Here is a 23,728-nt window from a genome sequence, read left to right as displayed (position 1 = left end):
GGGCTGATCTTCATTATAAGATACAGACATCAAAAGGCGCCTGTGTGTCCTATATCATATTTACATATTTTTCAAGCACCATGCAAACTTTTATTAGTTGGCCCTGCCATATCAATCTGCAATTGTTATATGCAATACCCACTGCATTTTGAAACTAACACTTCTAAATGAACTCTAAATTATTAATATGTTCTAAAGTTAAAGTCCAGATTTAGGAAATATACAATAAAGTTTCAGAAACATCTGCCATCAACTACTTACTTGAATGTGAAAGAAAATGCAATCAGAGAAAAGGATAAAGAAGTTGTCAAACCTGAAATCTGAACAGAAAGGAAATATCACTGCCAGCTACTAATCTTACAACCCCACTGCATATAAACTCAGTAGCACCACCTTCCCTGCTTACTCCCAATCCTAGAAAAATAGTTCAATAAATAGACAAATTGGGCCATCTTTCAGTAAACTGAACTGTCATCCAAAGAAGGCTCTCCAAAAGGTTGTGTAGCAACTGTGAGCATGAGAAATCTGTCTTCCAAACCACCTGTAAAATGGATGCATATGAAACTTACTGCTTTCTTAGATAGCCACATATACCTGGGGATGTTTGTTCATCACATTACTCTGGCCTTTAATCAGGGTGCAAAGTGACAGTTGTGGGAAAAGCCCTATTTCCAAGCTTTTCCTTGTGGTAGACTGGGAGGTGCTTGGTACACACTCTTCCCTGATTACATAGCATTCCCCCACCCCCCACCCCGAACAAAGGTTAGACCAATGAAAAGGAGAAAATACACTGTTGTCTGTACCTTCTTCTGCCAGCCTCAAATCAAGCTCTAAGCAGAGAGATGCCGCACAGGCTCTGGGCTCCCCTGATTTAGCTATACTTCCTCATGCCTGCTCAAATGTTTCATAGAGAGCCAGTTCAAAAGGTCCACTTCCCGTTCTGTCGCACAGTGGAGACCTCGCACACCTCACCTCAACTGAACAGAGGCTCCCACTAGAGAAGAATAGACCCTGGGGGAGAAGAACCATATTCTTAAACTTCTCCATCAAACCCTTTCTCTTCCAAGAAGACCACAGGGCTCCTTCACTAGGTACTAGTGACGGGCTAGGTCCTTTAAAGCGGCAGGCAGGCCGCTGAGGACGTGCCTTGGTTTCCCCTGCCATACAAGGAAGCATCTTTCCCCCACAAGCCAACTAGACCTGCCGGTCTATAAGGCACTCGGAGACACACATCTCCTATTTTTGCCCCCGGCGATGGAAACTTTTGAGGGGACATTTAATGGGGGCAAGAGTGGCCCGCCCTGGATGCAGATACTTCCCTCAAGGAAGGGGCTTCCCCGTCCCTGCAGGGTAAGAGAGGGTCCCCGGCCGCACCTCACACAGAGGCGGCGCCCACACACCCCAGCTGGGTGGGCCGGGGCACCGAGAAGCGAGCCGCGTCTTCCCACTGGACCCACCGCAGGCCAGGGACCCAGCGACTCCCAGCGCTGCCACCGCCTCCTCACCTGCCGCGGCCGCTCGCCCGGCCCGCACCTGAAAGGGGAGGGGCCGGATCCGGGCCGCGGACGCCTCAGGCAGGCGGACTCCCCGCTCTGCCGCGGCGGCGTCTCGGGAGCTGAGGGGTCCTGGGGGGCGGACGCGACATCCTCACGAGCGGCCCCAGGAAGTCGGCCCCTGTACCCACCCCCGGCCCGCCGTCCTCCCCCGCCCCTCGCGCGGCCCCTCCCCCGGCGAGGCCCCGCCCCCTCTCGGGAACGCGCCGCCGCGCCCTTCGCGCCCGGGCCACCATAGAGAGGAGCGAGGCGCGCCGCGGGCCAGAGCGCGTCACCCCCGCGCGCGCCCCCTGGCGGAGCCGAGTCTCCCCGAGGCGGGGCCCAGCCGAGCCTGGGCAGGTGCGAGTTTAAGGCAGGTCCTCACCGCCATGATCACAAAAGAGGAAGCCGGTTGGCGTTTCAGCTGAGCTATGTGTCCAACTTGATCTTGAGCAAGTCCGATAAATTCTCTGAACCCATGTCATAATAAAAGTTAAAAAACTGCCTCACTTTCAGACCACGTTATTTCTCAGGACAATGCTATTCGCAAGTGATGGTTCCCCAGAATACTTGCGGAGGAAACCCAGGTTCATTAACTTACTCAAGGTCCCACAGCTCCACAGCTGGTAAGTATTAGAAGCCAGGTCGGTGGGACATCAAAAGCTATATTTGTCCTACTCGCTCTATGACATCGTCCTCATTTAGCATTTCCCAGTTTAACCCCACAGGATTAGCTAATCTTGGGAAGATAAGAAAGCTGCTTAGGGGTCGGCTGGGGTAGAATGGTAATGGCTCTGTGCCAAGGACCCCACCCCACCGTTCTTTAGCTGTGTGCCTTTCAGCAAAGTACTTAACCTTTTTGAACTCGTTTCCTCATCCCTAAAAGGCAGATGGGTATGAGGATTAACAGTGCTCCTGCACCTCTTAGCGCTTAGTTAACTATAAAGCACCAGGCTATTAAGGGATCATTAACCAGCCAAAACTAAAAATATGCCTAGTCATGCAAATAATATAAATTCTAATCTTTCTGACATCTAATTTTCTTATGCTTTAGGTTTCTATCAAGACTTCCCAGAGCTCTTCTGAGCAATTTGTATTTTAAAATAAGGAATCGCAGAAGTGAAGTAAAAATATCATTTATACATATCAGACTGTCACTTTACAAGTACTCTTTACAATCTTCATAACAACCCAGCAAACTTAGCACTATTATTCCTGTTTTTATCAATGAGGATTTGCAAATTAAGTAATATACACAAAGCCACAGCTAGAAAAAGGTGGATCTGAAATTTGAAACCAGTTCTTTCTACCACCAAGAATGCAAGGATGATGGCCTTCGAGAGACCTCCCGTACCTGACCTAAATGTGTCCCTTTTTTCATACGTGCTTATTTTTGTAACTTTCCTTGATGCAATTCCCTATCATCTCCACTTCTCTCCAGGGCTTTAGTCCCCCCACCCCCCATGGAGGCATTTCCTGTTTCTTCTTTTCCCTCTCTGGCTCCTTTTCTCTTGGGATGCTAGGATCTTGTTCATTCTCTCATTTCTGAAATGGACTGCTGACCTTTAATTAAGGCACAGCATTTTCCATCACATTTCTCCTCTCATTGTTAATTATAGTCACAAAAAGTTAACAGGTCCAGAACAATGGGGGTGGGCGTGGGAGGGTGGCCCAGAGATTTTTTTTGGGGGGGGTTGGGAAATGGTCCAAGAATTGACCTAGGGTCTCTACACAGAAGATGAGCACTCTACCAATGAACCATCCTTGCACCCCAGAAATGTCTTTGAGTTTAGTTTAGAAGCTGAGTACTCATTATGTAAAGGAACACACTTAATCCATTGGTTGGTCCCAATAATTGGGATCTGGATTCACGACAACTTGTGGACATCATTTTCTGGGCCCTCTGGTCCATGTTACAGCTAAATCATTGGAATACTGGTAAATAGTCTGCGTATCATTGAAGCTAGGAGGTCTCCAAGCTGCATTTACCCAAATTCCTCCTTTCTCCATCTTTAACATTATCACCATCACTATTTTTCATCTTTATCGTGCCCTTCCACAAAGGCGCTCAATAATGTACCCATTGTGCAAGTAATCTGGAATCCTTTTCGCCAGGCAATAGTATTTAGTAGTAATAAAGCACTAATTTGTCTACCAAGTGACATATTTATAGGAGCTGTTTACTTTGACATATTTTTATTATTTCTACTCATTTGCTAAGTACTTTCTAATACATATTTATGAAGCACAGGCCTTTCCCCAAACAGTAGTAAAGAAATAAATCACGTTATTTCTTTTATTAGCAGCAGCATGTCTTGAAAGTCCTAGAGCCCTGATTTGTTTAGTTACTTCTGGCAAGAGCCAGGAGAAGAATTAATGGTGACTGAGAACCTACTATGTGCCAGACTCTCTGTAAAAGGTACTTTACATAAATTGACTGTTTAATTCCCCCAAGGAATACATTTTACCAATAAGGAAAAGATAATTCTCCTGCAAAATAGATTTTACCAATGATATTATGACATTACCTTCCAAGCAACCCAGCCAGAAAGGGTCGAGCAAGATTTTTTTTTTTTGTATGTTATATGGCAGGGGTCACATTTCATTCTTTTTCCATGTCCCCTTACTACAGCACCATTTGTTGAATTTTTTTGTCTGTCTGGTTTGTTGTTTGTTTGGGAAGTGCATGGGCTGGGAATCAAGCCCAGGTCCCCCACATAGCAGCTGAGAATTCTACCACTGTATTATACTTGCACCACCCTCACCACCCCACCCCCCACCCCCAGCAAGATTTTGAGCTCAGATCTTTTCCAATTCCAAAATCCGTTAACCTTTGTTCAACTTTATCAATCTTCCCTGACATTCCTGGACCTTATAAATTCTGTAAAACATAGGGTATTCATTTCTGAGAAGGTATATTGGTTACCCCAGAATGGAAGAGTTGAATGTGAATATATCCAGGACACAAAGCCTTATTTTTCTTTGGAAGGTTATTCCGAGGGAGTTGTTCTCAAGAAATCAGTGTAGGATATTTTCCAAAAAGGAAGGGCCAGTACTAGAACTCCACTCACCCCTGGACAGGCCCATTGCTGTACATAATCTGCAGGGTACAGTGCAAAATGCAGGGCCCCTTGTTCAAAAAGTGTTGAGATTTCAAGTCAGAAAGGGCAGAACATTAAGCCAAGCATGGGACCTTCTAAGTACAGGGTCCCTTGCAACCTGCTCTAGTCACATTACCATGAAGCTGGCCCTGCCTGGACAGAAGGAAGCTGCCACTAGTATCTCCCAGGCACCATACTCCTTACAATAGGAGACCAAGTAACTATTATATACCTAGAAAAGTATCCAATGTTTTACATAAGTTATGTGACCCCAAAACAACTCTGCAAAGGTATTACTTCTCCATTTAATGGTGGATAAAACTGGGGTATAAAGAGGCTAAGTTATTCATCCAATGTCATATTGCAAGTATTCAGAGCTAAAACCAAACTAATTGAGATATAAAAATCTTTTTCCTTGACTAAGTATCTGTTCTAGTTTGAAAACTGATTGAATGTAATATAACAGAAATGGAACAGCTTTAAAAAGGGAGATTTATTAAGTTCCAAGTTTACACGTTCTAGAGCCGTGAAAATGTCCAAATTAAAGCAAGGCTATAGAAATGTCCAAACTAAGCCATCCAGGAGAAAATACCTTGCCTCAAGAAGGGCGATGACGTTCAGGGTTTCTCTCTCAACTGGAAAGGCACATGGCAAACATGGCAGATGTCTGCTAGCTTTCTCTCCAGGCTTGTTTCATGACGCTCCCTGGGGAACGTTTTCTTTCTTATCTCCAAGGTCTTTGGCTGCAGGAACTCGAAAGCTTTTTCCAAAATGGTTCCCTCTTGAAGGGCTCCAATAAGCAACCCTAACTTGAATAGGTGGAGACACATCTCCATGGAAATCATCTAATCAGAAGTTACCATCCACAATTGGGTGGGCCACATCTCCATGGGAACAATCAAAAAGCTCCCACCCAGCAATACTGAATGAGGATTAAAGGACATGGCTTTTCTGGGGTCCACAATAGATTCAAACCGGCACAGTATCTTTTTCAACACAGGCCCCTGTTTTTAACAAAACAGAAACTTAAACTGAGGCTAATATACCAAGAAATTACAAAGGAGAGGCCAGGGGAAAGTTAGGATTTAAGAGCTACTCAAGGAGTAAAAATTGGGCAGTGGCTCATGTCCAGGTGTACAGCTCCAGGTGTGGACTTTCCACCAGCTGGGAAAGAGAACTTTGCACAGCATATGTTAACAGCCAATACCTGGACTCTCTCTTCAGGACTGATACGAAGTGCAACAAGGTCTTTAACTTGATAAAGGCAATGACGGGGCACAGAAAACATCTTTCTTAATACAGTATTGGAAACAGCCCACTCAAGTCAGGAACAAGACAAGGATGGCAGCAATTGTTGCTTCTATCAAACATAGTACTGAAGTTAGTCTAGCTGGTGGAATAAGATAAGAAAAAATGAGGAAAAGCATCTTTGTTACTTTTGACTAATAATATACTCCAACCATGTACCAAAGCTTTCTCTAATGCCTATCCCCAACACACAGAGTTGTATAGTTTTAACTCTCCCCAGTTCAACTCCAGAACACAGCAAAAACCTAGCAAGATACGTATCTAATTCCCTTATCTTCTCCCAGTTCACATCTCAGGTACCCATAGACCCTGTTGTTTCTTATTCAGCTTTAATTCCCCCTGAACCAACTATTCTCTTTAATAACTAATGATTTCTCCCTTCTCCAAGTGTTTTTCATTCTTTCTTATAACTTCCCTGAGGGAAATCAGAAAAAGCTGATAAAGCGTTATCTCTGATGCAGTTTTTTATGGTAAGCTAAGCTGAAAGATGTTGGGAGACGTAGCCTCTGCAGCTATTGGGGGTGGGGAGGGTTATGAAAAATAAATTTATTGAAACATTTACATATTCACAGCCAGAGGCGGTTTGAGGACAGAGAGTAGGGTTTGGAATCAGATAGATTCAAGTTTGGATTCCAAAGCCATTTACTAGCTTGGTGTCCTTAACCTCACTGAGCTCCCATTTACTGACTGTAAAATAAAATGATTCCATCACGAAGATGTTCAAAGGTCTAAACGAAATGTGTTTAAAGGGCCTGAGCATAAATAAGAAGGCCTGATATACCTGCCTAAAGAACTATGGCAACCCTAGTGGTTGCCCACACAACATCTGATTCCTCCACATACACTCCTCCTTCCTCCTTTTCAACAGAATCCTTATTTCCTTCCCGTGACCACAGCATGTGCCTCAGGAAAGGCTGATCCCAGCCCCAACCCCAGGGCTATTTCCCAGTTGGCCGGAGCCAATCATGGTGCTGGTCTTATTTCCTCGCTAGTTACTGATGCAAACATGGATACAAGAAGTAATTCTGTGCCAATGATATAAAGGAAATCTGCCTCGGCTGGGGAAGTTCTGAGATTTTCTTGTTCTTAAAGGAACATAACCAGGAGGTAATCCTTTTTCTGTCTGTAGATATTGTCACATCTAACTGATACTCAGAATGGCGGCAGCCAGGCTTTGATGAGGGCAACTAGCTTGAAGACTAAGCCAGCACAATAGCAGAGCAGAGCAGAAAGATGGGAGGACCCAAAGCACTGAGTTAACCAACCCTGGACTTCATGTTATAAGAGATAACAAAGCTTATGATTTAAGCCTCTTTGAGTCGGGTTTTGTTACCTGCAGGAGAGCAGCCTCAATGATACATAGACTTTTTGCCTGGGAGAGTCTTCGGAAGTCTAAATGCCCGTCCTAAGGTCACTTGGAGCATCAAATGCTAGTACATAGTATGGACTCAACATTAATTTTGTCTAATGTCAAATGAAGGGCATAATAATAGTCCTCTATAGAAAGATACGGAACAGAGAGACTCTAGGGGATCAATGACTATCTAGATCAAGGGAAAACAGTCCTTCATTTCTCCATTGCCATCTTAAATGCTAAGGCCCACACATTCTTTTATTTAACATTTACTGAGCTCCCATAACATGGAAAGGGCCAGAGAAAAATTTACGTGAGAGTCCTTAAAGTGTTCTTGGGCTCATAAACAGCCTTAAATTAAGTGTGATGGGGAGGGGGATATTATAAACATCTATCTAGCCTGTAGCTGAGGCATAAAAAAAAAAGGATATCAGGATAGGGTTGCACCAGAGATACTGGGGGTGGACAAGGGCAGATACTAAAGCAAAGGGAGCAACAGGCAGATGGGGAGGAGAGTCTGCCCAAGACCTAGTGAGGGAACTGCACAGTGCAATAAGCCCAGGATGGAGTGTGCAGTAGCAGCATGTGAGATATGGCCCTGGTCTAAGAGTAAAGTCAAAGAAGGAAGTGAGTGCTAAGAGCCAAGGTTCTGCAGGAATGTCATGTGGGCTGGAGCAGCAGTGAACAAAACATCTTCCCCTGGCCAGAGTGGCCACCTGGATGAGGGCTGTAGCACCATCAGCTGGAGTAAGGCCCCAGCAGGGGTAAAACTGTGCTGACTGGCAAATTAAAGGCAGCAAAGAAAGAGTCCTGGCCTAGAAGTCAGGAATCCTGCATTCCAGCCCCCATTCCACCACTGGAACTGTCACTTCCTCTCTTTGAACCTCAGTGTCCACCTCTATTTTGGATAGGCCAGATGATCTTTATGGGCCTCTCAAACTGTGTTATTCTAGGGTCCTAAGTCAGGTACAGAGCACCTGCGTTCCCACATGCAGGAAACATGGCTGATCTGCCTGGGGCAGAGATGGCAACCAGGCTCCATTCTGAATGCCATCTCCAACTGACTGGAGTTCTGTAGAGAGAAAGACCAATGCTGCAAATAGCTGAACTCTACAAAAAGAATGCTGTTATGATATATGCCATCGATTCAAACCCAAATGGTACCAAGGGTGGAAGGGATTTGCCATTTGTAACTTAACCTATTAGCCTCCTACTATGGTTGCAGGAACGTGCCAACCACTCATCCATCCAGAATAAAATCTCTAGAGCTAGAATAAAATTACTAAAGATTAATTTTTCCTGGGGGCAACTGTAAAAGCAAGTGTCAGGTTCCTCCAGTCTTGGGCTCACCAGCCCCATCCTCACTCAGATACCCTGGAGCCCAATCCTCTACGCTTCTTGCTTCTGCCCCTGCTGCGTTACCATCTCTTAATGTCATATATTTTGCCTGTAACACTGTCCCCTTTTCCTGCAGCTGAGACACAACTAATTAATTACACAACAGGCTTTCTAACCAAGACAGATGACCTTCCTTTAAAAAAAAAAAAAACAACATGCGATCAGTAAACAATCCCAGTAAGTTCTCCACTTTGCCTTTTATTTCCCCTCCCCTGGCATCATTCTCCACTTCTAGCCAGGGTTACAGCCCTCAGACAAATGGCCACAGTGCTGGTAACAGACAGGGGGGTTATTTCATACAGTCGGGCACTAAGCTATGGTACAGCTGGCAGGAAGAGAGGTGTAATTATATTGCACCTCAAAGCCACCAACAATGATTTCTGCATAAAGGGCTGGATTGGCTATGTATTATTTACGCCAGCATCAATTTTCTCAGCTGGCTCTATTTGCTGTGCAAATTCTCCTCTGCCTGTTTATGGGCAAGACCAGGGTTCAGCACCTCTGGTTACCCTATATTGTGGAGGGGCCCCGCAGGGCACCGTGCATATTAAACTCACGACTGGATTCACCAAGAGCAGGTCACATCCTCCCCTCCTGTTAAATTATATCCCTGGGACTGCGGCAAGCTGAGGTTCTCACCTAATCATTGTGGCGCCTGCAAGTATATGAAACCAAAGCAGCAAGAGAAAAAGAATGACCATTTCTGGGGGGAAACTGTAAAACAACCATCTAGGGGGAAATTAGGTGGCTCTGGGGCTCAAGGAATTTCCTTTTTATTTTTTAAAGAGGACATAGATGAGGAAGAGCTTTGCATTTATGGGATAATTTCTACCCAGCAACTCAGGGAGAGAACTAAGAGAAAGGGAGTCTCATCTTACAGATGAAAAATGGAAGCAAAAAATAAAATAGGAGCAAAGGCAAGCCAGAGGCTTCATGGCTCAATCCCTTGCAAGATGGAGGGATGAGATCAGAGAGTGACGTTCAGGGCAACAAACCAGTTGCTAGCATGCCTCTTCAGAAATGCCCCACTCCAAGGTAGACTCAGATTCCATTGGAAACATACATAACAGAAACAAGAGAAAAAAATTTGGCACCGGCATGAATTTCTGGGTCCTTCCACTGTAGCATCCCCTCTTGCCTGTGACTCTGTATGCTCCCACAGGGAGTAAAGCCGAGAATATTGCAAAGTCACTTCCTGCTCTTGAGGACGTCCAGGAATCTTCTGCCCAGCCTGAGAGCTCCAACTTCAGTAAAAGTGCTGGGCGGCAAGGAGCAGCAGCCATTACTGGCAGGGAAGTTGGCTCTGGGGCTCAAGGAATTTCCTTTTTATTTTCATAGATGAGGATGCTTCCCCCTTTCCCAGTCAACAGCACTAGTCATATATGATCTTGACCCTCCAACCTTGGGCTCTGCTCTGGAGTCCCCCAGATCCCAATGTCTACCATCTCCTGGACTCCTGTAGGCTGAAAGAAAAGACAAGAGAGGGAGGATAAGGTTTTGAGTTAAGCAACCCAAAGGAGTAATCTCTTTTGTTTCAGGGTCTCAGCATCTGAGGTTTCCTCTATAAGACATATATTGGCAGGGAAACCACCCTCAGTTGACCAAATTACCAGCTTCCCCCTGGGGCTGGCTCACCTGACGGGGAGATTTGGTCAGGTACACCATGCGCTGGCTGCTTGATGCTCCTGCTCCCTCGCCAACACTCAGAAGAACCCGGGTGCTGGGCACGAAGCTCCAGGAGCGTCCGAGGGCAGGTTTGAGCCTCCCACTGTCCCTGTCTTGGGTCACATGGTTGGTCACCTGCAGCAGAAAGAATCAAGAACTCAAAGATCCATACTGCTTTTAGAGAGGACATCTATTCTTACTGCCTTGCTTTATAGATAGGAAAACTGAGGTCCAGTACGGAGACATGACTTGTCATAACTTATCTATAGCAGGTCTCAAACTAGAACTCAGGCCTCCTAACTTGTGCCCATCATTTTCCACCAAGCCACAATGTCTCAGGCCTAACCCCAACCAGAAGGCAATGGAGCATGAGTCTGGGATTAAACAGAACAGGAAGGCAGTGGCTGGGCTCTAACCCAACAGACAGGCATCCTGAGCCCAGGTCCACCAGCCCATATATACAAATGGAAAGAAGACAATATGGAAATACATCAAAATATTAATGTGATCACTGTGGATGCAGGGATAGATTACAGACTCTAATCTTTATATTTAATTATTTTTACCCTTTCAATGAGAAGCACCCAGACTTCAAAAAAGTTACTCTATAAGCAGAAAAGTTACTTTAAAAGTAAAAAGGAAAACAAGGCTGTCACTGATTCCCTTGGCTGTTGAAGACGCCACCCTCTTGTAGTCCAGAGTCCTGAGTGACCCAGAGACGGTTGGAACCCTCTTCTAAGAGGGACTACTTTGGGAGCTCAGAAGCTGTTGTTTAAGGAAAACAGAACTACAATTAGGAATTGAGGTCCTCTCCTCCCGCTGGGAAGCCCAGGTATCAGGGGTGAGCCAGGGCAGAGCCAGCTGAGTGGGCTTCCTCACCAGCACGGCCACACCCAGGTCCCGGGCCAGGGTCTTCAGCTCTCGGGCCAGCTGCATCATCAGGGCCAGGCCTGAGGGAGAAGCACAAGGGAGGGTAGACCCCAGAGCTGGGAGGCCAGATCACGTCCCCCTGACCCCAGGCTCTGCCACACCACTCACCTTCCCTCTGCTGACCTCCCAGAAGTGGGGAGACCACTGCGGTGACCGAGTCCACCACCACCACCTTCACGATCCCTGAAGAACCTGTCACCTGGGGAGGGGGAACAAGTGCCATGAACCAGTTGGCCTCAAGGGGGCACCCGTTACAGGATAAGCTCCTTGTGCCTCTAGAAACTGCCAAGAAATAACCTCCCCCCATCCAAATACAGCTGCACATGTCACCAATTTCAGCTTTTTTTTTTTTTTTTTGCATGGATAGCAGACTTTACTGAAGACCTGGATGGAGAGAGTGGGGTTAAATCACAAGACAACATCATAAAAACACTAAAATTAAATTGCAGAAATCCCCATTCTTCAGGGGCCTGTCTCTCTCTGGTCATGGACTTTCTCAGGGGCCATCCCTGTCTTCACATCGAGCCTCCCACTGTTTTGTGGGGTCTCTTTTTCCTTTTCTGACTGTGCTGGTTTGAAAGGATTTATGTATCCTAGAAAAGCTATGTTTTAATCCTGATCCATCATGTGGAGTCAGCTGTTTCTTTTTTTCCCCTTTTTTTTGTATGCTATATGGCGGGGTCACATTTCATTATTTTCCCAAGTAAGTATCCCATTTCTGCAGCACCACTTGTTGAATTTTTGTTTGTTTTTTGCTTGTTTGTTCTGCTTGTTTGTTGGTTTTTTTGGAAGTGCATGGGCCAGGAATTGAACCCGGGTCTCCCACATGGAAGTAGAGAATTTTACCACTGAACTACCCTTGCACCACCCCCAGCCATTTCTTTTAAACCCTATTCAGTATTGTATGTTGGAAACTTGATTAGATTATCTCCACAGGGATGTGGCTCACCAAATTGTGGGTATTAACCTGGACTGAGGGAGATGTGACTCCACCCATTCCAGGTGGGTCTTCATTAGTTTATTGGAATCCTTTAAAAGCGGAAGCATTTTGGAGAGAGAGAGAAAACGACAAGAAAGTCACAAGAGCAACAAGAACCCTGAGAGCCCACGCAGCCAGAGACTTTTGGAGATGAAGAAGAAAACGTCCTGGGGGAGCTTCATGAAACAAGAAGCCTGGAGAGAAAACTAGCAGACACCGCCATGTTCACCATGTGCCTTTCCAGTTGAGAGAGAAACCCTGAACTTCATCGGTCTTTCTTGAGCAAAGGTAACCTCTTGTTGGTGCCTTAATTTGGACATTTTTGTAGACTTGCTTTAATTGGGACATTTTCATGTCCCCTTAGAACTATAAACTAGCAACTTAATAAATTCCCCCTTTTAAAAGCTGTTCCATTTCTGTTATATTGCATTCCAGCAGCTAGCAAGGTAGAACACTGACCCTCTTCCCTCTTCTCCCTCTCCTGCTTCTACCCCCAAATCCCTCACTTCCTATGCCTGGCCTTCTATACACTTTATTGTCTCCTTCTAGATCGTGCCTCCAGGGTCTCATATTCCATATCTAACAAGGATCCAAATAAAGGCAGTTCCTTCTCTAAAAAGAATCCTGATACTCTCTGTGAAAACCATACTTTTTGTCTCTACAGAAGCATCACCATTCTCCTAGTCTCTGTGGGCCTAAACTGTCCTTGATGCTGCCCTTCTCTTTTCCCTTACTTCTTCTATCTAATTCACTTGCTGTTTCTGTTTCCACTTCACTTTGGCAAAGTTTTAGATATTTAGGATTATCTGGTCTGTCTTTTACATCATCCTTGACCTTCCTGCTGTCTGATTCATGGCCAGTCACCAGACTAAGAGGGCAAAGGGTTCAAGTCTCTGTCAGATAGGCTCGGTTACTTGCAGCTGAAAGTATTCCTAACTGACCTGGTGGAAAATGCAGCAATGAATAAGATATAATCTTTGCATTCAAGGGGCTTAGAGGGGGAAGATGGACATATAAACAATGAGGCAGTAAGGAGTTCCACCCCGGGAGTGGAAAAACAGCTGGTTTCACCAGATTGTACATATGCATTTCCAAACAGAGTCTGTAGCAGGGCATCTGCCCACATTCAGAAAGCACCTGGCAAGCTGGGTATAGCAGGAAAGGCAGACCAGCATGCTCACCTGCTGGGCCAGAGATCCTCGGAGGTCCTGCAGTACATCCAGCATCCGGAAAATGTCAAATGCATGCACCACCTGGATCCTCTGGAGAGCTCCTGCCTGAAGGAGTGGGAAAGAAAACCAGTGCTATGCATAAGATAAAGCAAGCTGTTGGGAAAAGAGATGAAGAAGGATTTAAAGCTGAGAAGGACAGACAGCTAGAAGCAAGAACTTAGATCCAGGATGGCAAATGGGCTCTGTCTCACATGCCAGTTCTCCCAGAAGTGGTTGTCTGGGGGCTGAGGTGTAAAGCCGAGTCTTGGTTCAGGATAAAAGAGTTTGATAAGATTGGTTAGGATGTCTGCCGTGGGCAAGAAATGGGCTCTGAACAGACTCTAGTCGTTTGCTGGCCCTGATTTAGGGTATGCCTAGGTGGGAGGGTTTCCTGGAAGAAACTGTGCATAGCATCCAAGCTGGGATAAAGGAATTAACAGAGGAAGTTAGAAGAAGACAGGAAGTATTGGTAGTATAGTATGTTATAAAGCAAGAAGCAGCCATCCACCCCAAAAGCCAAGATTCTTGCAATGTAAGGTATGATGGAGTATTTTAGAATCAGAACCTCAAAGGAGCCCAACCCTCCTGCCCTTTACCTGTTCCTCTTCATCCTGGGTCCTGGTCTGAAGCAGCTGGAGGAGGCGGGAGGCTGTAAGTCCTCCATTGGAATCAATGTATACGATGTTCTGCTGTAGGCTGTGGGCCACATTTGCAGCCACATACAGACAAATCTGAGTAGAGACCGGGGTAGGGGGTGGGGCATAGATCAACTTGAGCCCTCAGAGAAGCCCTAGAACAGAAGCTCCCCACTAAATCTTGCAGATTCCAGTAACACCCATAGGCCAACTCCAGTCCCCCTCCCCACTCCTCATCTTTTCCCTTCTAAGCTTTGTATCTACAAGCAGGCTGGCAGAAGCCCCCACAGGGATCCAGGGCTATGCATCCACCTCCCGCATGCATCCTGGTTACTGGCCTCACGTGTACCTGGGTTTTGCCGCTACCTGGGCCTCCTACAATTTCAGTCACTTCTCCAGTATAGAGACCAGCATCAAGCAATTTGTCCAGGCTGATGGCAGAAGAGAGAGAAGAAAGTCAATCCAGAGGGTTGGGAGGGGAGGATCAGGCAACAAGAAAAGCAAGACATTCCTTCCATGCACTGGTTCTGTCCAGAGGCAGTTCAGACATCTCTGGCAGGGCTAAATGCTCTTCCTCAGGTCCTTCCTCACTTCAGCTTTCTGCCCTCAGTTTAATCATCACCTCCCCAAAGGTCCTCCTTTCATGCTCCATGTGCTCCAACTCAACCCTTTGTGAGTTTCCTTAGTAGCATTTCCCATAATTTGTCTTTCTTTGTTAAATAATTATAGACTCACAGATAGTTGCAGAAGAAAAAGTGTACCCATATATCCTTCAGTCATGGTTTCCTCCAATAGTACTGTCTTGCATAACTATGGTACAAGAGCACAACTAGAAAACTGACCTTGGTACAATTCACAGAGCTTATTCAGATCTCACCAGCGCTATCTTTTCTTCTTTGCATGTGCCTGGGTCAAGTTCTATGCCATTCTATCACACAAGTAGGTTTGCGTAACCATCTCCACAACTGAGTTACAGAACAGTTCCATCACCGCGAGCCTCCCTCATGGGACCCTTTTATAGCCACACACCTCCTACCCAACTCTAATCCCTAACCCCCTGGCAAACGCTATTCTGTTCTCCATCTCTGTTACGTTATTTCAAATATGTTATATAAATAGCATCATACAGTATGTAAACTTTGTGATGGGCTTTTTCCACTCAGTATCATTCCCTTGAGATCCATTTAAGTTGTTGCATGCATCAATAGCTCATTTCTTTTTTTTTCCTTTTTTTGGGTGCGTGGACTGGGAATCAAACCTAGGTCTCCTCCCTGGCAGGTGAGCATTCTACCACTAAACCACCCATGAAAAGGAACCCTCTGATTCCTTTTCATTGCCAGTAGTATTCCATGGTACCAGTTTGTTTCTTCAGTTCACCCAATGATGGACATTTTGGTGGTTTCCAGTTTGGGGCTATTACAAATAAAGCTTCTATGAACATTCCTGTACAGATTTTTATGTGAACCTAAGTTTTCATTTCTCTGGGATAAATGCCCAAGACTAGCAATTACTTGGCAAGAGAATAGTACTTTTATAAGAAACTACCAAACTATTTTCCATTTTACATTCCCACTGGCAATGTATTCGTTTCTCCACATCCTCACCCAGCATTTGGTATTTTCACTATTTCTTATGTTAGGTATTCTGATAGCATATTGTAATATTTCACTATGGTTTTCATTTGCATTTCCCTAACAGATAATAATGTTGAACATCTTTTCAACTGCTTGTTACCTGTATGTCTTCTGGTAAAATGGTAGTTTATGTTATCTAACCATTTTCTAATTAGACTGTTCTTTTACCATTGAATTTTGAGAGTTTATACATTCTAGTTATACATCAATCCTTTGTCAAATAAGTGACTTGTAAATACTTTTTCCCATTTGTAGCATGTCTTTTTCATCTTCTTTTGCATAGCAGAAGTCTTTAATTTTGATGAAGCCTGATTTAGCAATTTTTCCTTTTATGGATCATGCTGTTGGTATTAAGTTTAAAAACTTTTTGCCAATCCCAAGGTCCTGAAGGTTTTCTTCCATGTTTGGAAGAAATGCTGGATAATTTTATATTTTACATCTAAGTCTGTGACTCGTTTTGAGTCCATTTTTAGATAAAGTGTAAGGCTTAGTTCAAGGTTTATTTATTTATTCTTGCCTATGGACACACAAGAGCTCCAGCACAATTTGGTGAAAAGCCTTTATTTCCTTCATTAAAGTGCTTTCGTGCTTTACCAAAATCAGTTGGGCCTATTTGGGTGGATCTATTTCTGTGTTATCTAGCCTGCTCCATTGATTGATGTGCCTATCCCTCCAGCAATACCACACCGGCTTGATGTAAGTCTTATTACTGGGTACAGTGATTTCTCCCACTTTATCCTTTTTAAAGATTATTTCAGCTATTCTAGGTCCTTTGCCTTTCCACATATTTGCTAGAGTAAAGTTGGCTTTGTCTAGAAAAAAGCATTGCTGGAACTGCATTAACCTTATAGATTAATTTGAGGAGAATTGACATCTTTACTACATTGAGTCTTCCAGTCCACAAACAAGATATCTCTCTCCATTTATTTGGGTCTCCTTTGATGCTTTGTAAGATTTATACCTAAGTATTTTATTTTCTTTGGGGTGATTGTAAATAGCACCACACTTTCCATTTCAGTTTCCACATGTTCATTGTCAGTATATAGAAATGCAATTAATTTCTTTTAAAAGCAGGCAGAAAATGTATTAAGAACACATGTGAGAGGACATGCAGGCACTCTCACAAAGACAGAGGTAAGGGAGGTGGGAGGCCCCAGCAATGGGACCATTGAAAGGCAATTGATTTTTACATAGTGATCTTGTATCCTGTGACCCTGCTGAACTCACTTATTAGTTTTAAGAGTCTGTAAGTATTCTCTAGTTGCTTATTTTTGTTTGTTTTCCCCAATAGGCCAAGAGTGCCCTTGGGAGCAAGGATTGGGCCTTGCTCACTGTTGTATCTCTAGCACTAGCAGAGTACCTGAGACATAGGAGGCAGACAATATGTTACCAGATAAGTGCGGGACACAAGGGTGCTATTTAGTTCCTGCCTTGTCATCACTCTGGCTATGGAAGTCTAGGAGAAGCCTCAGACATGGCGAATTCCCACTCCAGTTCTGTCCCTGAACCATCATGATGCAGGTCACCAACTACCCTTCCAAACTTGTCCAATCTGCGGATGGAAAACTTCTCCTATACCACAGCCTACACCAGTGCCTCTGACATTCCTTTTCTAACCATGCAATCACCTCCACGGGCTCCAGCCTCAGAAATGGTTCTTGAAGTCCTCCCAAGACCTCTCCATATGTGCCAAGCATTAAGCCTGTTTGTTTCCTGGCTGTTATGATCAAGGGTTGGCTTAAACAACGTCAATTTTTTGGCTTCTTCCTGGGGTCAATAGCATTCTGATGGTTTAGCAATCCTTGTGTTCTTTGGCTTTTCCATCATGTGGTGATGTCCTTTCCCTTCTCTTCCAGGTTCCACTGATTTCTGACTTCTCTCCCCTACCCCGTGGCTTTCTCTCACCACTTCTGAATTTCTTCTACCTAAAAAGGACTCCATGTAACCCGAATTAAGACGAACCTCACTCACTTGAATGTATTTTAACTAAAAATAACCTCTTAAGGAGATCCCATTTATAATGGGTTCAAACTCACAGGTCCATAGAGTAAGACCAAGAATATGACTAAATGTGGGGTACATAACTGAAGCCACCACTCAGCCATCTGTTTCAATTCTAGTGATCCTATGATTATAGCTACAGGTCCCTGCCAGACAAAACACCCTGGTTACCACCACAGTCCTACTGCTTCTTGGGATAATTGTGCCCACCCTATCTCTGCTGTTCAATAAGCACTTCCATCCAGTCCCTGCCACTCCTGAATCTCAATCCTCTCAGTGAGATCAGGGAACCCAGTTCTTTCACAGCTGTGGCCGTGTGGTCCCCAGACAAGCAGCAGCAGCACCTGGGAGCCCTAGCTCAGAGTAAGTGAGAAACTCTGCAAAGAAATTCTCACCTGCATTTCAACAAGGCCTCTAGATGCTTCCGAAATATGCTCAAGTTTGAAAACTATTAGACTAGAGTTGCTCAATCATGACTACATATTAGAGAGGAATTTTAAAAAAGATGCCTCTATCAATTGGTTCCAGATATGCACATTGTAATCACCTGGAATCTTCAAAAAAAAAAATACTGATGTCTGTGTCCCATTGTCACAGAATGTGACTTAGTCTAGGGTAGGTTTGGGCTTTGACATGTTTAAGACTCCTCAGATGATTCTAATGTACAGACATGTTTGGGATCCACCGATCTAGGCCAATTAAATCAGAAGTTCTAGAAGTGGGACATAGGCATCTGTACTTCTTTTTAAGCTTCCCAAATAATTCTAATGTGCAGTATTGAACCACTGACCTTAACTCACTAGCTGGGAATCAATCACATCTTTGCCTTTAAGAATCAGTTCACAAGAGATTCCCAAATCCTCCTTCCCAGTCCTGACTTCTCACCTGTGTTTCATTTCCACCTCTCCTACCATCAGAGGACCTCCCGACCAATGCACCCCCCCATCACCTGTAACTTGGAACATCAATATGGCCAGAGGCCTCAACCTGCTTCATGGAGCAGAAGTAGGCCTGGGTTTTATCACCGCCTGGAATACAAGTGATTTCTGGAAATTATCCTCCCCCTTTCCCTCTGAACTTGCTTTTAGTCATTCATTCAAATACCACCTGAATGATTACCAGCTTTCTCCAAGACATGCTACATGCTCTTGCCCCCTTCTGAAGACTCACATTTGCGCATCAGCAGAAAAGGCTCTGAGAAGACTACAACAAAGAAGCCTGCTTTCCTTGGGTTAATCTTAAAACATCTATTTTAAAGCTACATCCACTAACAGTCCAGGGAACATGGTGAAAAAGGCCGGAAACTTAGATCATCTTTGATTCTTCACACCTACATTCCACCTGGTAGTAAAGGCCCATTGTGCTTCTTCGTCAGCACATCTTCCACTGTCATCTGCTCCGGACTGGACTCACCCACCCCACCAGCAGCACCACACCCCTCTCCAGCTCCATCTGCCCTGCACATCTCTACCCACGTGCCTAAAGCTCCACTTTCACGATTCCACCTCCCACCTCAAGGAGGGCAATGGAGCAGATGTGCCAAGCTCTTAGATTTAGGAGCGTGACAGATGTGACTTCAAGGGCCTGATGTGCCACTTACTAGCTGCAATATCTTGAGCACATCACTTAATCCGAGTCCCAGTTTCCTCATCTATAAAATATTACTTTCATCATAATGCCCTCACCAATGGTTGCGAAGAGTAAGTGAAATAACGACCATGAAGTGCTGACTACAGCACCTGGCTCAGTGAAAGGCCATCCATTGTTCCTCAATGCCTGAGGCCCACCTCCTTTGCAAAGCTCTTTCCTCAACCACACTGACCTCCCTTGGGTAACTCACTGCAACTGCAATCCTGCCAGTTTACCACTGGACTGCTCCCTAAATTCTTCCTCTATGTTTTATACGATCTCAAAGCCAAAAGTCTTGTCTTCTGCTTCCTGTTAATCACTCCCTCCTGGGTGCTGCCTCCCTATATGCTTCCCCTGCAGTACACCGTGGTGAGCACAAGCAGGCTTCCCCCTCTCTCTTGTGCTCACCATGGTGCACTGCTAGCTGTTGCCTGCTTTTCTCCCACGCACACTAGACCTCATTCTCCTTGAGAGCAGGAGCCTTGAGTTCTTCACATATGTATCTTCACCACAGTTGCCTGGCACACATTTGGCTCAGCCAGTGCCTGATGAATACAGATTCAGATCCATAAGCAGGGAGAGCAAGCACTGTACTACAAAAACCTTGCCAACAGGACATGTTATGGGAACAATGAGGGCCAAACCAATCCAAAGATGTTTGGGGTGGCACAGTTATTCATCAAATCTGTACAAACAGGCCAGGAAAGAGGTCAGGCTCTGTTCTAGTTTGCTAGCTGCCGGAATGCAACACACCAGAGATGGATTGGCTTTTAATAAAAGGGGATTTATTTTGTTGGTTCTTCAGAGGAAAGGCAGCTAACTTTCCACTGAGGTTCTTTCTTACGTGGAAGGCACAAGATGGTCTCTGCTGGTCTTCTCTCCAGGCCCCTGGGTTCCAACAACTTTCCCCGGGGTGACTTCTTTCTGCATCTCCAAAGGCCTGGGCTGAGCTGCTAGTGCTGAGATGAGGAATGCCGAGCTGCTAGACAGTGCTACGTTGCGTTCTCTCATTTAAACACCAGCCAATTAAGTCAAACCAGCCACTCATTGCAGCAGACATGCCTCCTAGCTGACTGCAGATGTAATTAGCAACAGATGAGGTTCACGTACCATTGGCTTATGTCCTCAGCAACAAGACTAGGTATGCTCACCTGGCCAAGTTGACAACTGAATCTAACTAATACAGGCTCACTTGGCCACAAAATGGCTCTCATCTTCCAACTCTTTCTGAATCCAAACAACATGGGAGAGTGTAATGTCTCCCTTAGGTAAGTGCTCTCATTTCCTACTGCTGCAGAGGAGGGTGAAAGATCAAGTTCTGGGTCAAACACCCCAGATTGTGAGCCCAACCACTGCCCTTGGGTTAGACCCAAGTGGGGCTAATATTTACTAACTTGTAGGTTAGCAACAGAGGAGGTTGCATATAGCCTATAGTCAAAGCCTGCCACACATTAGACACTCAGCAAATGTTAGTCCTGCCATGTTCTCACTTGTTCTACCCTTAAGTGAAATGGAAGACAGGGCCAGACAGAAACTAATCTGCTGAGCAACAATGAAATATCGACATCTTGGGTTATAGGACAGTGGCTCTCAACCAAGGGGTGATTCTGTGCCCCCTACCCCCAGGGGACATTTGGTAATGTCAGGAGATATTTCTGACTGTCTTTATTGGAAGGAGTGCTACTGATATCCAGGGTATAAAAACCAGGGATGCTGCTGAACATTCAACAATGCACAATACAGCCCCCATACAAAATAATTATCTGGCCCAAAATGTCAATAGTACCCAGGTTGTGAAACCACAATTCTTGACCACTTTCCTTCCCATCTGCCCATGCTGTCCTCACTACTGCTAAGAAATAAACAAGCAAACATCCTGTTTTCTTCTAGACTCAAAGATCAAAAGCTGAGCTGAGAGGCAGCTTCGTTCCCAAATACACATACACACCTTCCAATGCCGGTGGAGAGGATGGCAGTGGAGGTCTTCAGCTCCTCATAGAGATCAGCACCATTGAAGGGGAAAGCCGAGAACTGAGCCAGCAGCACCCGCCTCAAGGCAACCAGGGCCTGCCAAAGAGGGGGGGGGGGTCCACTCAGGATCTGGCCAGGGACCCTTCAATCCAGAGCAGCCCACAATTTCTCAGCAATGAACCACCCACAGGAGGGGTCATCCCGGGGTCTCATGCCCATCTCTGCATAGGGATGGACTCTAAAAACACCCACATTTGGAGATGGGGACCATTAGCTCACCTTATAAGATACAGCGCATTTCTGGGCTACCTCCTCCAGGTCTGAAGAAACCAGGTCCACCACTGGAAAAAAAAAAAAAAAACAGGTGTAGTTTGTTTTATTGGCAGGAAGGAGAGTCTGGACCTTCCCACTTGGCTTTTCCTCATCTAATAAAAAGGGGTAACAATTCACTCTCAAAGCAGGTTGTCTGAGGAGGCTTAGCTGCAGTAACAGGTGGCGCTGTGTCTGGCCCGTTGTAGGGGTTCTACCTTTCTTCAGACAGGGCAAGAAGGCTGATGAGGGGAATGGCCCTCCAGAAACGTGACGGAAGCGCCCCGCAGCTATGCCAGGGCAGAGATGACCAGGCCCGGTGGGTCTGCCCCGACTACGGATGGAGCGCATGGGCCCCTGGCATGAACACACTTCCACACCCCTCCCCGGTGCACACTCACACTCGGCTCCCTGGCATGCGCATTAACGCGCACAGGTGGTCACCTGTCTTGATTCCGCGGCTCTTCAGAAGCTGGACCATCTCCGGGGTGAGGCCGGGGCACAGCCCGGCCCTGAGCACGCCCATGTCCGCTGTAGGCCTGGGACAGCACGAGTTTCGGGGCTTGGAGGGAGCGGGAAAGAGGGGGTGGGCCTGTCGGGTGGGGAAGCGCGAGGCCCTCCCCAGACGCTCCCCGCCGCTGCTTTCTGAAAAGGGCTGTGGCGGGGCGGGTTCTGGAAGTAGGAGGCGGGGCGGAGGCCCGGGTAGGGGGACAGCCCGCCCTTTCGCGACCCGGTGGGGACTCCCGCGCGCAGCGCTCGCCCGCCCCGGACGCTCTGCGCGGCCGCTTCCTGCTTCCAGGTTCGCGCACCCGGCAAGGGCCTGGCCTGCAGCACCATCTGCTGGCCGCGGGGACAGAACCGCGGCCTCCGCCACCCTGGGCGGTTGGCGCGGAGATCATCCGGCCCCGCGGGCTCGGCACCCCTCTCCACCGCCACCTTAGTATCACATACTCATAGAAGTTCACGACGTCCTGTGCACAGCAGGCCACACGTCGCCCAGCATGCACAACACGTGCTCTACGGCCGGATTCTACCTTCCCAAGTCCCTCCCCTAACACACACCCACAAACCTTTCAGTGAGCTATGTGCTAGCTTCGGTTTCAACGCTGAGGACAATCCCCTACCCTCAGGGAGCTTACATTTTAGTGAAGGCGAGAAAAAAAAATGAAAAGGAATCTAATTAATTAATTTAGTTACATATTATATGACTGATACTAAGAGAGTGCCCTAGCTTCTCTGAATTTTCCAAATTTCTTTTTTATGAAAAAAGAAAACCTAAATATATAAAATAAAAAATATGATTTGGTATTTTTAAGTGTCCACTACATTGGTTTAATTGCTGAAAGAAATAAGATTTTACATCTGTGAACACCTTTACTCTTCACCACCATCCTATGCAAAGTCAGTGTCTTTTCACTATTGGAATCTATCCTTCCCTTCCTTCAAAGCTGTTCTCTGTTTCCGAACGTAAAGTGGTTTTCTTAAGAGTAAAGATGCGTGGCTGATCTCTGCATCCCTCTGCAGCAACAGCCACTGCCACTCCATACATGAAGACACCTAGGGGAGAGAGGGACACATTTAAAATTCTATAATGCTAGAATAATAGATATTCTATTGTAGCATAATAGACCATGGTTCACTTGGTCATACGTGAGCCATGAGCCTTCCGGGCTTTTTCCGTATGCCTCCACGCCTGGACGTGGTGGAGCCCGCTGCCTAGGATTTCAGGGTGTAGCACCTCACCATCTACAGATAAAGCCTCCCACCTGCAGAGTCTTGTTCCAGCATTACCTACCTCCCAGGGCACTGCTGCCTTTCTCCACACCCATTTTCCTTTCTCTACTATCCTTCTACACAGTATGCGCTGAAGGACATGGGTGTTAAGAATCCTGAGACCTTCAGAGAAGGGCAGGTCTGCTGCAACCATGTAGAGCTGGCAGGGTCATAAGAGCTCATGCAGTCCAGCCCCTCACTCTACTCCACTCCTCATGCTGGCCCTTGGTCTGGCCTCACAGTGAGCTGGGCAGCAGCAACCTCCAGGTAAGGCAAGACTAACCCTTAATTGTTACAC

The 23,728-nt window shown here is 45.9% G+C and overlaps 2 protein-coding genes across 8 annotated transcripts in view; both read right to left on the bottom strand.

The window, feature by feature from the left end:
- RFFL (ring finger and FYVE like domain containing E3 ubiquitin protein ligase) overlaps positions 1-1,699 on the bottom strand; it is a 78,744-nt gene extending 77,045 nt beyond the window's left edge. For 3 of the 6 annotated variants that reach the window (XM_077165175.1, XM_077165183.1, XM_077165186.1), the window contains exon 1: positions 1,506-1,699. The gene's annotated coding sequence lies outside the window, so the exon portion shown is untranslated. Of the gene's footprint in view, positions 1-261; positions 321-1,505 lie in introns of those variants that run through there. The other 3 variants (XM_077165182.1, XM_077165185.1, XM_077165187.1) reach the window with 2 other exon arrangements.
- A 3,412-nt stretch (positions 1,700-5,111) lies between these two features.
- On the bottom strand, positions 5,112-23,716 carry RAD51D (RAD51 paralog D). Of its 2 annotated transcripts, XM_077165153.1 has the most exons (12): positions 23,453-23,716; positions 22,728-23,214; positions 22,102-22,219; positions 21,628-21,689; positions 21,326-21,444; positions 14,463-14,544; positions 14,075-14,209; positions 13,449-13,544; positions 11,397-11,487; positions 11,238-11,308; positions 10,329-10,493; positions 5,112-10,156 (listed from the first exon to the last, which is right to left on the bottom strand). In XM_077165153.1, exons 3-12 carry the CDS (start codon positions 22,181-22,183, stop codon positions 10,070-10,072), a joined length of 990 nt encoding a protein of 329 aa, XP_077021268.1. In that variant the 5' UTR covers positions 22,184-22,219; positions 22,728-23,214; positions 23,453-23,716; the 3' UTR covers positions 5,112-10,069. The 2 variants fall into 2 exon arrangements, with proteins under 2 accessions (XP_077021268.1, XP_077021269.1); XM_077165154.1 differs by lacking the exons at positions 22,728-23,214; positions 23,453-23,716 and having other exon boundaries at positions 22,102-22,417.
- Positions 23,717-23,728: the final 12 nt, after the last annotated feature.

This window comes from Tamandua tetradactyla, chromosome 6 (genome assembly GCF_023851605.1).
Source record: "Tamandua tetradactyla isolate mTamTet1 chromosome 6, mTamTet1.pri, whole genome shotgun sequence".
Lineage (NCBI taxonomy): Eukaryota > Metazoa > Chordata > Mammalia > Pilosa > Myrmecophagidae > Tamandua > Tamandua tetradactyla.
Note: the sequence above shows the minus strand (reverse complement) of the source record. Positions and strands in the feature narration are given on the sequence as shown.